This window comes from Podarcis pityusensis, assembly GCF_964106645.2.
Source record: "Podarcis pityusensis genome assembly, chromosome: 16".
Classification (NCBI taxonomy): domain Eukaryota; kingdom Metazoa; phylum Chordata; class Lepidosauria; order Squamata; family Lacertidae; genus Podarcis; species Podarcis pityusensis.
This window is the reverse complement of record NC_138041.1, coordinates 14296108-14311034: the sequence shown is the minus strand read 5'-3', so window position 1 is coordinate 14311034 and position 14927 is coordinate 14296108. Positions and strand designations below refer to the sequence as shown.

Here is a 14927-nt window from a genome sequence, read left to right as displayed (position 1 = left end):
GTCAATTCCCCCCCTTCCTACCTCCTTGGCCATCAGGCGGCTGTTAATGAGTCACTGCCCCAGTTGTGGTTTCTCATCTACTTGGCACCTGAAATCCATCATTCCTCACACCCTGAGTCACCCAAGTTCTGGTGCCAGGACCGGCACCCGCCAATTCCTTCTCTCCTTCCTCTCCCCAAGCCAAGCCCACCCACTGGCACTGAGGAAAATGGGGCGAAGAGAAGCGAGTCATAGTGCCCCATTATCCCAAAGTCGCTCCCTGGTCTCTATTAGGCCCACCACCCTCTCCTCCAAATGCCCCTTTATTTACTTATTTTTAATGAAGTTTTCATTGTCATCCAAAATAAACGGCAGGATACTTCCTGATGATTACAACTCAGGGGTGTCAGCAAACGGGGGAAACACTCATTGACAGATCAGCACAAAGAGCACCTATTAAGAAGACAGAGACCTCAGCTGTTTAGGGGCACACAAGTTCATACAAAAACCCATTTCTGGACATCCATGGGCTTAATTGCCCTTTTAGAAAACATATGGAAAAAGACAAATTCTATGTCTGGGACAGCTGGTGCTATTTAATTTTCAGCTAAATATCTTTCTAAGAGATCTGTAACAGATCTTTGAAGATAAGTGTGTTATAATTTTCAGTGTGAATTTGTTTTGTCAGAACCTAGGACACTGGTCACCAGGTTATACAGCAGGGGTTCCGTTTCAGTTAAAAGCATCTTCTGACTTTTAGCAACAATAATTAAAATGGTGAGAGTGCCTCTGGGTTTCTGCAGAGTTCCTTTTGTCCTCACCAACGCCCTTCCTCACAGGGAGCATGTTCATGATCCACAAAACCTACCAGTCCTGTTTCCTAACCACTGCTGAGCAAAGTCAAAATACTACCTTGATGTGCAGTTATTGGACACAGGAAGCGGCGGTGACCTCAAAAGAAGCATGGCTTCTCTCAAAGAACCCTGGGAATTGTAGTGTTCTTAAGAAACGGATGTTGACACGGTTTCCCTCCCGCTGTTGAAACGAGGAACACTCTCAGACCCGTCCAGTCACACTTTCCCGTCACTGACTCCCAATTTCTCACTTACGCGCTAAGGTGGCCGACACACGTTGGGTGTGTTTAAACAGGCGCATCTTTTCCGTACTGGAATAAATGCTGAGCAAAGGAGCACACTCGCCTGGTTATTCGCACGTTCACTAGTGGTGCGGATGATGAACTTCGGGTACTTTCGGGTACCTCTAATGCGCATCAATTAAGGCTGCAGTCCTGTGCGCGATTACTAGGAGTTAAACACGGGATTTGCTGCCAAGTAAACAGGCGTAGGATCGGGGCGTACATTTTAAGTGAACTGCTTTTCAGGGTTGTTGTGAAGTTGGCCGACTATGGCTACAACCCAACACGCAAAACTTACCTGAATTGAATTCAGTGGGGCTTACTTCTGCAAATAAGGGGGTTGCATTGCAGAGGGTTGGATTAGATGACCCCCTTGGCCCTCTCCTACTCTGCAATTCTACGATCGGCCCTACACACACTTTCCTGGGAGCAAGACATCACTGAACACAAGGGGGCCGCCTAAGCAAGCAACCAAGCACGCGGGCTGTGCATCTTTAAATTAACCCTTTGCAGGGCGGTGAAAATTGCAGCGCTGTTGCAGGCACAGGACAGTAACAACGTGTTTGCTCAGAGGTAAATCCCATAAATAAGATCCCATGGGATTTAACTCCCTGGTAGCCGAGTCTAAGGGATTGCAATCTACAGTTATGAAGTTCAAACGATGCAATTCTAGGCAGGTTCACTCGGAAGTAAGTCCCCCTGCGTTCAAGGAGGCTTACTCCCTGGTAAGCGCTTGCCATCTGTTTTTGGACCCCTGTTAAGAACAGGATGCTGCACAAGGTGGCGCCCCCTCTGGCCTGATCCTGCGTAACGGCTCATGCCAAACTCTGCAAAACAAATGCAGCCTGCGCTTTGCTCACGGCGGGACAAATGTCGCGCGCCCCCGGGACCATTTTCACGCCGCCTGCTTGGAGCGGGGCGTGGCCTCTTCCGCCCCAAGCCCCGCCCCCAAGCGGAGCGGACTCGTAGGAGAGCGCCACGTCGGAAGCGGCCGCGGCCAGAGGGGGAGGGCAGAATCGGAGGCATCCCCGAAGGCTGGGGGATCCGAGATCGAGCCTACGGGGCAAGCGGGCAGGGGGTAGCCAACTGGGGTTCGACACCAGAGAGGCAATACTGGGGTTGAGGGGGCCGGGGGAAGGCGGTATAGTGTGAAAGGACCAACCCGGGTCCAGGCAAGGGGGAAGGGATTTGAACCTCCAAGGATCCAGCTCGGTTGAAGGCATACAGCAAATCAGGATTCAGGGAATCAGTCTCTCCCCGCCCCTCCACCTTTTTATTTTTTGCACTCTTGTCAAGTTCTTAACCGCGATGTGGGTGCCCGGACTCCTGGGTCCCTTGGCCCTGCTGGCCTTTTCTGCAGGCGGCTGCCAGGGACTGTCCTTCCAGCTTCCGCCGCAGACGCGCAAGTGTCTGAAAGAGGAGCTTCACCGAGATGTGATGGTCACCGGGGAATTCGTGGTCTCGGAAGCCACCGCACCGGGGATCAGGACAGACTTGCGGGTGAGGAGCATGTTGTGCTTTGACCTCCCCACCTTATTTCTTCTGCTGACAAACACTCCCCCCACCCCGGCTCACAAAAATACCTAAGTGGTACAGGAGTCTGTTGCAGCTGCAACCACAAAGTTCATTCTAGACCACGAAAGCTTCTTCATGCAGCAATGAATGCACACTGTACATTTTTAAACCACTGTTGCGTCACTTTAGTAATCATGGCGTCCTCCAAAGAATTCTGGGAACTGTTGTTTGTTAAATGTGCTGGGGGGGGTCCTCCTGACAACTCTGAGCCCCCTTTTAACAGACTACCATTCCCAGGAGGAAACCACCACTGTTAAAAGTGGTGTTTAAATGTGTGTTGTGGATGTTAAGGCTTTGCAAGTGCTGTGAGACTCTTTGTTGTCAAGCTTTTGTTTTGCATTTTGCGCATGCCCAGATACCCGTTGTCTCTACTAGAGTTGACGCTGGCAGTTGGCCCTTTCTCCTTGCAGGTTACGGACTCCTCTGGCCACCTCTTGTACTCCAGAGATGATGCCAAGAAAGGAAAATTTGCCTTCACCACAGATGACTATGAGATCTATGAGATTTGCTTTGAGAGTCATGGCCAGCCAGGTATGGGGGCGATGGATTCTGCAGGCGGGTTTAAGCTTCAAAAAGTAGCCTCTAATCCCAAATTTGGGTTTGTTTTTGATGTGCCTGCACAGTGAGGAAGGGAAGCACCCTACATGCTCAGAGGCACGTGAGCATGTAGCATTCTAGAATCTTGAAGCATTCTAGAATAATTTTCATGTTTCACAGCTGATCCCAGACTGGAAAAGTCAGTGGCTCACAATGAGACTTTCTCCCAAACTCACGCCCCTTTTTCCATCCCTTTGTCTCAGATTTGCCTTTAAGCACTATCCCGAACAGAGTCAGACCACTGATTGTCAGTGGCTTTTCAGGCAGGGAGCCTTTCCCAGCCCTACCTGACAGGATTTGAACCTGGGACTTTCTGCTCATAAGGCAGATGCTCCACCACTGAGCTGCAGCCCTAGGTAAGAAATAATTCCATGCAGTGAGTAGGTGAGAGAGGCAGGCCAGAGCTCTGTGACCATCTTCTGCCAGCCCCCAGCAAGCTAGCGGCTTTTTGTTAAAGACTTATTTACAAGATTATTTACCTCTGCAAAATAAACCATGTTTACATTCTTTGCTGAGAGGCATTAATTAATTCTAACACGGGCTTGCCTTTTGTCCCATATTGACTGAAACCGGGTGCAGATTTCCACAGAACCGTTCCATTTTTTAAAAAAACAAAACCATAATCCTTATTCAAATAACATTACTTGAATAAAACAAAACAGCTATAATAGCTGTAATCCCATACAGTAATGGAAGATTTCTTCATTAACTTTTCTCCCCCACCTGCCAGAACTGCAGCACCATAAATTTGCAAGAAACATTATCTTACAAGATCTTTTTAAAAACTGATTTCTTTTTGCTGAGAGGTCAGAACTTGGGAACTCATTTATTCAAGTTTTAACTGTATATTTTAATTGTTGTAACCCGCCCTGGGACCTGATGGTGAAAGGCGGGTAATAATAATAATAATAATAATAATAATAATAATTCAAAGAATGGAAATGATGTCTCTATAAAAATCATGATTTTTGGCAACCTCTCTGTGCAGCTGGTTGCAGTGCGTTAACCTCTCACACTTGACTAATTACCAAACCCACACAATCCATTCATTGATTGTAGGGCCTAGCCTAGATTTCTAGGGCTTCACAACTGGAAAAAAACAAAGTCTAAAAAGAGACGGTTACTGGATGCAGAGCTGACCCAGAAGCAGGGCCCCTTGAGGCCAGTCTGCATGACATCTAATCACAACATTGCAAACACCTTTTCTGGGTAGGCCTTGAATGAATGAAAAAACCAGAGATTGCTTCCTAACCAGCAGAATTTTCCAGAACAGCAGCAGTGAACCTGTGGCCTATAGCCTATGAGGCAGTTTGGTTGAAGCCATGCCCACTTGCTTGACACCTGACATCAGATATGACCGCTGGGGAATGTCGGGCCCTCTGGCCAGCCTTGGCCCACCAGTGGATCCAGTTTGACCTACCAGGCCTTTCCCCCCAAGCTATGCCCATCCTCCCATCAGCTGATGAGCAGGAGGACAAGGTTTAATCCTGCACTGGCTGTGTGCCCTGCACTAAGGAGGGAATAGGATTGCACCGCAGGATTTAATCTCTGTTCATCGGATGATCGGTGGAGATTAAGGCCTTCTCCAAAGCTCAGCTCCTGTGAACAGACAAGCGGCAGCAGTTGGGTGAGGGAGAAGCAGGGCTTCTGAGAAGAGCTTCAAGACAACCTTCGGTCCTGTTTTGGGATCTGCCTTCTCCCAAGTGCTGCTTGAAGCAGCTCACACACTTCTCCCGCGAGTGGTGGGGCGTCACTTGCAGGAGAAGCACAATATAATTTCAGTCTCAGAAGGGTGGAGGAAGAATCTTCCAAAAGCCTTTGTGAACCTCTCCCACTTTAAAATCAAAGTGGAAAAGGTGTTGACTTGTGGACGATCCCACCTACTAGTCAGTCGTAGGATGGATGACCTCTCCCACCTGTCAGATTTGGCTCTGATAAGGATCTGGCCCTTGGCACCAGAAAGGTTCCCCAGACCTGGATGTATGGTGTCAAGTGCTGGGCAGGTAAAAGATGGAGCTATCTGCTGAATGTGGGGTTTGCAGTAGATCAGTTGATGGTGCTCAGAAAGGTGGTCCTGTTGCCCATGTGATTGATTTTAGGATGACTTAATCATTATAAGGATCATAGTGATCTTGGGCGAGAAGGAACCCATCCTGAGCTAAGGGAGTTTGGAAGGCACTGGCCGCCATGTTTTTCAAACCAGAAATGCTTCTATTTAGTCCAGTAAAGCAAGCTGTTTTAAATATACATAGGAAGCTGCTACGCCGCAAACTTAAAAAACCCTATTTTAAAAAAAGTTTTCATTTTTATTTTATTTTGCAAATACAACAAAAGGAAAGGGAAAAATAAAAAAATAAAACCTCAACATTGCCAGATGACATTAACGGGGAAAATATATTGATCTTCATTTAAACATATAGATCTATAAAAACAGTCCATATGTCCAAATAGGCCTGTGTTGTGGTTTTAAAAAATCCTTCTGTAGTGCAGCCTTTTCCAGCCGGGTGTGATGGACTGTAATTTGCCTAAACCAAACCGTAAGTTTGGAACAAATGGCGAGTGGCTGGTTGTGGGACGTCTGCTGGACATCATTATTGCCTTAATCCTAACCTTGTCCTCTCAATCTATGCCTACCTTCTCTTCATTCCTCTCACCCCTAATCCCAGGGTCTCTCTTTTTCCAGGGAATTTCCGGGTCCCTGACCAACTGATCACCCTCAATATCAAGCACGGTGTGGAGGCACGGAATTACGAGGACGTAAGTGCAGCACTTAGTCTGCTCTGAATAAATATGGCAGGGAGTCCTCCGGCGGGGGGGGGGGGGTTGTGCCAGTTCCCCCATAGTGTGGACTAGATGCAGCAGGTAAATCTGTGTGCAAACGTTTCCTGCATTCCCCGTAAAAGTGGCTTGATTGTCTCAGGGCGGGGAGCCTGTGAAAAGCTCAAGATTCATCCCACCCCAGAAGTGCTTTGAGCTGTGGGGGTGAGCCTGCAGAACCTCCCTGAGATCGCCAGAAGATCCCTGCAGCTGGATCAGACCAAAGACCCAAGTGGTTGAGCATCTTGTTCTCACAACGGCCAACCAAACACCTTGCCCCACTGTGGGAGGCAGTGGGGCTCTGCATGCCAGTTGTTGGAAATCACAGGCGGGGAGGATGTTATAGGGGTCAGGTCCTTTAGGGCCTCTGTTTGGCCTCTGTGAGAACAGGATGCTGGGCTAGAAGGACCTGATCCAGCAAAGGTCTTCTTCAGTTTCTTTTATTTGAACTGTTTATATACGGGCCACACCTCATTTACATGTGTCCAGTTGATGCGTGACCACACACACACACACAGCATGTTGAACCCAGAATGACTTTAAAAATGAGCCCAGAAAGGTGCGAAAACAGCACCTAGCAATCCCAGAAGCCTTTGCACCGACCGTTGAGACCTGTGGAGAGTAGGGATTTTGAGCAAGGAGCTTCGGAGAGAGCAGTTGCGGTGGAGTTTGGCAGATTTGCGGCCGTTCATGCCAGTCTGATGAATGCTGCTGGTTTTTTTAAGGGTTTTCCAAGGGTTTCCAGAGTTGGTGGCCGTCTCCACTCCCTCTGTGGCCCCAGCTCTCCTTGTGGCATTGTGCTGGCCTTTGGCTCAGCCTGTCCTCCCCTTTCCCCACAGATTGCGAAGGCTGAGAAACTCAAGCCCTTGGAGGTGGACCTTCGTCGGCTTGAGGACCTTTCCGAATCCATTGTCAAAGACTTTGCCTTCATGAAACAACGCGAGGAGGAGATGCGCGATACCAATGGTGAGTGGCGCGAAAGCATGGCGGCTGGAGATCTTGCCCCCTGTCATTCGCTGGAGCCAAGAAAGGCTGCAGTGCAGGCCTCGTCTCTGGCTCTCACCATCTGGTGGCCTCCAGAACGTTGCTGGACTACAACTCCCATCATTCCTTACCACTGGCCATACTAAGGATGCTGGGAGTTGTAGTCCACTGACGTCTGGAGGGCACCATGTTGGCTGTGCCTGCTCTGTTGTTTGTTCTCTGGCCTTCGTTTGGCTGTTAATGGTGTCCATCAGCCTTGAGGCCTCCAACATCCTATGTTCCCAGCCACCTGGCCAATGGTTGGGGATGGTGGGAGCTGCTGGGAGTTGCAGTCCAAAGAATCTTGGTGGAGGCTGCCTCACAACAACCTTCCAAGGCAGGGTTGGGCTATGACTGGTGACTGGCCCAAGGTCAGCCATTAAGCTTTTGCAGGGATTTGAACTCAGGCCTCCTTGGGTATCAAGAGCTACTCCCTGCCCTGTCTACACTGGTGTGACAGTCTTATAAAGAGAAGCTTTCCCTCATTACCTGCCACAAAGTCATAAAAATATATATATTTTGGCAGTGGTGGGGACCTTCTGCATGTAGAGCAAGGCCCCTCCCTAAAACGAAGCCGAACAATAAAATATTAGAAGGTACTAATGTTATTTGTTGCATTTATTATCCTGCCGTTCCTCTGAGGAGGTAATGAGTGGCGTACAAACATACCGCATTTTTCGCTCCATAAGACGCACTTTTCCCCCTCCTAAAAAGTAAGGGGGAATGTGTGTGCGTCTTACGGAGCTAATGCAGGCAGGAGGCTCTGCTCAGCACTTCCTTTAAAGAGCCGCGTGGAGCGTGTGTGCGGCTCCTGGGGGCTTTTCCCCGAGGAGGGAGAAGGGCAGCCCATCAGACCCTTCTCCCTCCTCGGGGAAAAGCCCCCAAAAGCCGCACACACGCTTTGCACGACTCTTTAAAGGGAGCACAGCTCTTGGGGGCTTTTCCGGGAGGTGGGGGAAGGGACTGACAGGCTGCCCTTCTCCCTCCTTGGGGAAAAGCCAGCAAGAGCCGCACACACGCTCCGCGCGGCTCTTTAAAGGGAGCGCTGAGCAGAGCCTCCTGCCTTCATTCGCATCTGGGATGCACGCAGGCTCTGTTCAGCGCTCCTTTTAAAGAGCCGCGCAGAGCATGTGTGTGGCTCTTGGGGGCTTTTCCACGAGGTGGGAGAAGGGACTGACGGGCTGCCCTCTGCCCCTTCCCACACCTCCCAGAAAGCCAGCAAGAGCCACTGCGAGGCTCTGCTCAGCGGTCCCTTGTAAGGGCTCCCTTTCATCCCTCATCCCGCTTTGCTGGGAAGCCAGCAGAAGAGGTGCTGCACAGCTGTCGCTCTTGCTCTGCTGACTTCAGTGAGAGCTGTGCAGCTTGCTCTGCTGGTTTCTCAGCGAAGCGGGAGGAGGGACAGAAGGGTTTAAAGCAAGAAAAGCGAGAGCCACTTACATGCTCTGTGCAGAATACCGGTATTTTTTTCTTGCTTTCCCCCTCTAAAAACTAGGTGCGTCTTATGGAGCAAAAAATACGGTAGTTCTTTTCCCCTCCCCTGTTTATTCCAGCAACAACCCTGTGAGGCGGGTTAGGCTGAGAGACTGTGACTGGCCTGAAATCAGCGTTGTGGCTGAGTGGGGATTTGAACTCTGGTCTCCCAGATCTTAACCACCGCTCCACCCTAGGAGCTCGGAGCTGGATCTGCCACTTGGCCTTGTCTTTCTCTCTTTGCAGAATCCACCAGCGCTCGGGTCTTCTACTTCAGCATTTTCTCCATGCTCTGCCTTGTGGGCCTGGCCACTTGGCAGGTCTTCTACCTCAGACGCTTCTTCAAAGCCAAGAAACTCATCGAGTGATTGAGCTCCGGTTTGGGCACAGGGGGAGAGGCAAGAAGTGGGCGGCCCCCCTTTACTGGACTCCCCTGCCTAGTTTTGCCATGGATCTAGCCTACAACTTGTTAGGTGTGAACCATGCTCAATCTCTCTCCGCTGAATTATTCCACTCTGAAGGTGACTGCATTATTTTTTCCCGGGATTTCCTTGTGGCCAGGACTCTCAGTGGAACCTGACAACTGGACTGGATCTCTTTGCTAGCCAGGCATGGAGCCGCTCATCAGACAAGGCATGGATTCTGGGGAGCAGATTAGAAAACCACTTGCTGTTCCTCCCAAACCGACCATGGTGCTCGTCTGTTCTGCATGGTGGTGGTGCTTGGGATGTGGTGGGGCGGGTGTTTTAATTAGACAAGGTAATTTAAGTCCCAACTGCTGAGTGTAATACTTTGGAAGTAATAAATTTTGGTTCCTAGATATTGCTTCTGTTTTGGTGGGTGGGTGAGGGGAGAGTTATGGCAAACAATGCAGGAGGGTCTTGCCTCTCCTTGCCTCATCTGGAGTCAGGAAAAAGGTATTCTACAGGGTCTATGATGTGTGGATTTTGGTAGACTGGTTAAAGGCCATAAACACGGCTTTTTTCATATGGAACTCACAGGAACTCAGTTCTGGCACCTCTCAGGTGGGTTCCAGCACCTCTTTTTCTAGAAAAATAGCACAGGCCACAGACAATTTACAGGTGTCACCCTGGTTACGCAGGGCTTAAGTTTCCCAGGTAGCATGTGTGTATGTAAAATTGCAAATAGTGGGGAACAGCATCTATAAAGCCTGTAAATACTCTGGAAACCTTTGAAAAAGCAGCAGCACTCACCAGGCTGGCATGAATGGTGGCTCTCAGTCTTCCACATCGCTGGAGGAAGATGCGCAGTGTAAAGGATGAGGGGTCAGCAAACTTTTTCAGCAGGGGGCCGGTCCACTGTCCCTCAGACCTTGTGGGGGGCCAGACTATTTTTTTGGGGGGGGGGGGATGAACGAATTCCTATGCCCCACAAATAACCCAGATATGCATTTTAAATAAAAGGACACATTCTACTCACTTAAAAATACGCTGATTCCCGGACTGTCTGCGGGCCGGATTTAGAAGGCGATTGGGCCAGATTCGGCCCCCGGGCCTTGGTTTGCCTACCCATGGATTAGACTTTGGGTGGGGAGAGTGTTATTGTGGACACCCTTCTGTGGCTTGTGTGGCCAGAGGGAAAAGCGGTAGAGGCAACTCTTTGTAGGTTACCTTTCAGCTGCAGGAACGGCAGAGGGGACTTGCACACACACTGATCTCTCTCCTTCCAGGGAATCTAGGAGCATTATTGCAAATTGAGGATCTCTTTCAGTCAAGCACTTGAGGGTACAGAGGAGGGACGGTGAGGGGTATGGTAGGGTATGTCCTGTGAGACAGGGAGGCCAGGAAGACTGAATTTGGCCCCATCCCTGAGGATGATTTGAGAAATCTGTGGTGGTTGATAGTACTATCAGTGACTACCTGGTGTTATAAAAATGGAACCTCCATATTTAAAGGGAGTTTGGGAACATCTCCAGTTTTTGAGTTTTCAGATTAGGCCACACCAAAGCAAGCACCTCAGATCTCCCTCACTTCGAGGAGAGAATTTTGAAGCATGTGTTTTTAACAATCCCATCAGAAGCCGTGGAATTTGTGCACGCGAGTCCTTCTCTGCTCAGCACAGCTTCCCACCAGCTAAGCAAGTGTAGGGCTGCAGTTTCTAAGAAGCATGTTGGCTGAAGTCTGCCATAACTCAGGAGGCTGGGAAGGGCTCTCTGCACATGTTCAGAAGCCCTCGCTGCTTCTTAATTACAGGGGTTAAAAGTGTTTGCCTTAAAAACAGGTTCCGATGCACCAGGTCCTGTCCCTTAAATGGGTTAGAGCAAAATTTGCTTGCGTCTCCCACTTCCTGTTGCAACTTTATGCACATATTACTGCCTTGTCAGCCTAACTCGCCCTCTCTTCTGTAACATAAAAAGATGACAAATTCGCAGCAAGGTTGTATTAAAATAGTCAATACATTTTTATTGTTAAATCTGCATGCATTTCTTTATACGGATAAGATACAAAATTTGCCCCCTTCACCCTGTGCCCTTGCCAGAACTGCAGCTGTTGACTTTGTGGCCATGTCCATAACGAAAAATTAAACTTAATTCCTTGCCTGTTTAACTGTCACAACTCAATCAGAGGAGTTTCCTTCACTCACATACCAGGGTTGAGTTTTTCTAACTGCTGCCAATTTCATTCTTCTTATTGAACTAAATGACTTTTTTGAGGCCCCTTCCAACGTTAACATTCTATTCTATGGGTGTCAACCATGCTTATATGACAGGGTTGCCAACTTATTAAAAAGAAAAACAGCCTGACCTGCTCCTGTGCATTTATCAGCAGCTTGATCTGCAAAAACCAACAGAAGATGTTTCCCATGGCATGGAGATGGTACTTGTATGCAGATCTAGTTGTTGTGTTAAGGGCAGTCCTTTCCTATCGGATGCTGTGGGACTACAACTCCCTGCACTGGCTGCGTTGGTTTGAGCTGATGGGAATTGTAGTCCAAAACATCTGAAAGGGCACCAGACTAGGGAAGCCATAGGACCTGCAAGGGCCAAATAACGGGAAGAGACGGGCAAGCTCATTGTAAGGTACAACTCAAAAGAGATTCATTTTCACCCTGTCCTTCAACACGCAAACGATCCTGAATCAGGGTATATAAAATATAAAATGAAACTTAACAGTACAACAATTCCAGTAAACAAACAAATATTAATATGAAATCAAGCAGTATGACAACTTACCCTCCTTACTACAAAAGTCAGTGGCTTAATACATCAAGAACCCATGTCATAAAAAGCCTGGCTAAAGAGGTAAGTTTTCAGCTGGTGCCCAAACACCAGCTGGATCTCAAGAAGGAAGTCATTCCAATGCCAGGGAGCCACCACTATGGAGGTCCTTTCATGAGCTATGGAGGTACAAACTTCACTCGGTGATGAAGTAACTTATCCCCCAGAGACGCTGCCTTTGGGTTGTAGTTTTGTAATGGTATATATATATATATCACAATTCTTTGGTGACCTTCAACAGCAAAATCAGTTGAAGGTTATCTTTTGTTTCCAGGATGAGGAACCCGTGGCCCTCCAGAAATTGTTGGGACTCCAAATCCCATCATCTCTGGACAGCATGGCCAGCAGCGAGGGATAATGGAAAGTTGAAGTCCCAGCAACTTGTGAAGGGGATAGTATTCTCCGATTATATTTGGATCAGAGGATTCCTCTGCAGCAACCAAGCATGAAGAGAAAAGGACTCCCTTCTCACCCCATTAATGTCCCTTGTGGGAGAAAGGTTCTTCCACTGCTCTGCCCCAACATTGACAACTGCCAATTGGGGGCGTCCTCTGTTGATGCTCCAGCAGTCCTCCGTTACAAATTCCCGTCACACTCGGCGTAGGGCGCCTTCTACGCCAGCCAGGATGGGGGCAAAGCCTCAGGGGCGGCAGTGGCAGTCTCGTTCCAGGCGGATTGCTTGAATGACCAACGAGCCGTCCTCTTTGAGGAACACGAAGGGCATCGGTGCCCGGCGGGTCTGGCAGCAGTGTCTCTGTTGAGAGAGAAGCAGGAGGAGGAAGGTCTCAGGTTCAGTCCTTGATGGCATCTCCAGGCAGGGCTGGGAGAGACCCTGGTCTGAAATCCTGAAGAGCTGCTGCCAGTCAGTGTAGGCAAAACTGTGCTAGAGGGATCTGGCTTAGTAGAAAGCAGCTTCCTGGGTACAATTTATTCACTTACCATCCAAAGATAACAGGAGGGCCAACCCTAGCCTTGTTTCGCTCTCCGGAAGACAAGAACACAAGAGGGAGCCCTTAAAAAGGCCCAGCCAGGAAGAGAACAGCAAGGACCCTAAGGAGCTGCTGCCAGTCCGAGTGGGCAATACTGAGTTATGTAGACAAATAGCCTGAACGGGAATAAGGCACCTTCTTAGGTTCCCTGGGGGAGGGACTATAGTGCAGTGGAAATTAATCCCTGCTTTGCAAGCAGAAGCTCCCCAGGGTCATCCCTATAATTGCTGATTAAAAGGATCTCATCCATCTCAGAAAAGACTTCTCTGCCCGTGATCAAGGCCAGATCCATCACTTGGCATCTTGACAGCAAGAGCCAGAGATCGCTCCCCGCCCTTGCTCTGAAATCTGACCTAAATCTGCATCATTAGATATAAATTGGCATGTTGCAGAATTGTGCCCTGAAATGTTTAGGTCACCAGCGATACCCCCACAGCTTCCTATGTCCCAGAGGAGGGGCCCATACTTAGTCAGGAGCAGATTCCCTTGTTTGGCAGCCCAGAAGGTCACTCCTTCGATCCCTGCATCTCTGGGAGCAGGTGCTGGGAAAGATGGGCCCTTCTCTGCCCTAGACTATGGACAGGCACTGCCGGTCAGAGCAGACTGTACAGGGTTAGCTCAGGAGGTGCGCAACCTGTGGTTCCTCGGCCTAATTTCATACGGCTCTCTGAGAGGCGCTCTGTACCTGCTTGGCTTGCCCATCTGACCGACGGCTCGGCTGCTCAAGTCCGCAGTCTTGAATCCAAAGGGCCAGCGGAGGGGCCTTGTCCTTTCGTCGGCAGCGGCACCCGAGGCACTGGGTGAAGACGAAGGACACCGGGTGCAGCACCCAGCTTTGCCAGCCAAGATCTGGGGGAGGAGGAAGTCCAGAAGGAAAAGGTGGGTGAAGATGCAGGAAAGGTGGTGGGGCAGGAAGCTGCAGTGCAGACAGAGGGTCATTCTCCTCCATGAAACCCCTGGATTAGGGGAGGGGAACTTTTGCAGGATTCCAACTCCCAGCAGCCCCAGCAGCATGGCTAATGGTCATGGGGCGATGGGAGTTGTAGTGTTGTAGGGCCTGACAGATCCCCTACACCTGAGGCTGAAACAAAAGGGTTAGGTGAGAGAACCTTCCCTCTTGCCATTTCTACATTCTAGACCCCTCTCCAAATCTGTTTTGTGTTTGGGTATCTGAGTGTATCATGCAGTTCACCCCTCAAGGGGGCACCACAGTTTAAGTGGAAAACATGGCTGCCACAAGTGCATTGTGGGTAATACTCTTGAGAAAATGGAGGTAAGAGTCGAAAATTGCTGGAATGCTTCAGAGTAGAGTGCATTAACATTTATTAGCATTAGTAAACCGGAACCTGAGGAGACTGTCGATATTTTTGTTCTTTCAGGTCGGTTCTTAAAAGTGCCTCGTTTCCTTGGCTTTTAATTAAACGGCTCCACTATCCAGCCAGGATGGGCAACTTCAGGTCTGAAGGTAGCTTTCAGGCATAGGAGCCAACCCTTACGGACCAAAGTCCCTTTGTCTCCCCCCATAAAATATTTGAGGGGGCTGGGCCCCCCAAAGTTGATGCTATATTGCTCTCGGCAAGTGTCCCTATTTTCCAGGGACAGTCCCAGGTTTGCAGAAGCCATCCAGGTTTCTGATTTGATCCTAGAATGTCCCACTTTTACTTAGGACGTCCCTACTTTCACTGGAGAAATGTTGGAGGGTGTGCACCTTCCACTTTTGCCTCTGAAACCCTGGGAGACCTGGGATCTTCCCTTCCCTTCCGACGGAGGGAAATCATCCCTGATTATCTTCAGCCCCAATAATGCCCCTTTGCTTGCCTGGTGGGAGGATAGAGAAAGGTGGGTGTGCAAATGAAGCTTTGATGCCCCCCCCTTGCCACTTTTCCCTCTGGCACTGCCAACCACTGGCCAGTGGCTCCTGGAAGGTTGTCTAGAAGGGAATGCAGCCCTTAAGAAAAGGCTCCCCACCCCTGGCTTAGCATTACCTTCCAAAGTGACGTGGTGGGAAATTTGGGTGCAGCTTTCTCTTCGGACCAGAAGTGTCTCATTGGACGAAAGATCTGTTTGGGGAACAGGTGGGAGAAGAATGAAATTCGAAAGGCAC

At 49.4% G+C, this 14927-nt stretch overlaps 3 protein-coding genes across 5 annotated transcripts in view; 2 read left to right on the top strand and 1 right to left on the bottom strand.

Moving 5' to 3' along the window:
- The first annotated feature begins 2093 nt into the window (after nucleotides 1–2093).
- Nucleotides 2094–9414, top strand: LOC308465703 (transmembrane emp24 domain-containing protein 10-like). The gene is made up of 5 exons (XM_080985814.1): nucleotides 2094–2614; nucleotides 3100–3220; nucleotides 5970–6043; nucleotides 6943–7069; nucleotides 8843–9414. Exons 1-5 carry the CDS (start codon nucleotides 2423–2425, stop codon nucleotides 8962–8964), a joined length of 636 nt encoding a protein of 211 aa, XP_080841940.1. The 5' UTR covers nucleotides 2094–2422; the 3' UTR covers nucleotides 8965–9414.
- A 1579-nt stretch (nucleotides 9415–10993) lies between these two features.
- The window catches only part of LOC308465702 (uncharacterized protein), an 11131-nt gene continuing 7197 nt past the window's right edge, over nucleotides 10994–14927 (bottom strand). Inside the window, exons 3-5 of the mRNA XM_080985813.1 lie at nucleotides 14809–14883; nucleotides 13509–13672; nucleotides 10994–12588 (exon numbers count right to left, since the gene is read on the bottom strand). Of these exons, the coding sequence (XP_080841939.1) occupies nucleotides 12475–12588; nucleotides 13509–13672; nucleotides 14809–14883 (353 nt within the window). The 3' untranslated portion in view covers nucleotides 10994–12474. The remainder of the gene's footprint in view (nucleotides 12589–13508; nucleotides 13673–14808; nucleotides 14884–14927) is intronic.
- Nucleotides 13669–14927, top strand: part of CTSW (cathepsin W) — a 27654-nt gene continuing 26395 nt past the window's right edge. Inside the window, exon 1 of one of the 3 annotated variants that reach the window (XM_080985798.1) lies at nucleotides 13669–13922. Coding sequence is in view for 1 of the 3 variants with exons in the window: in XM_080985797.1 (XP_080841923.1) it covers nucleotides 14091–14096 (6 nt within the window). In the remaining 2 variants the exon portion in view is untranslated. Of the gene's footprint in view, nucleotides 14097–14816; nucleotides 14899–14927 lie in introns of those variants that run through there. The other 2 variants (XM_080985797.1, XM_080985799.1) reach the window with 2 other exon arrangements.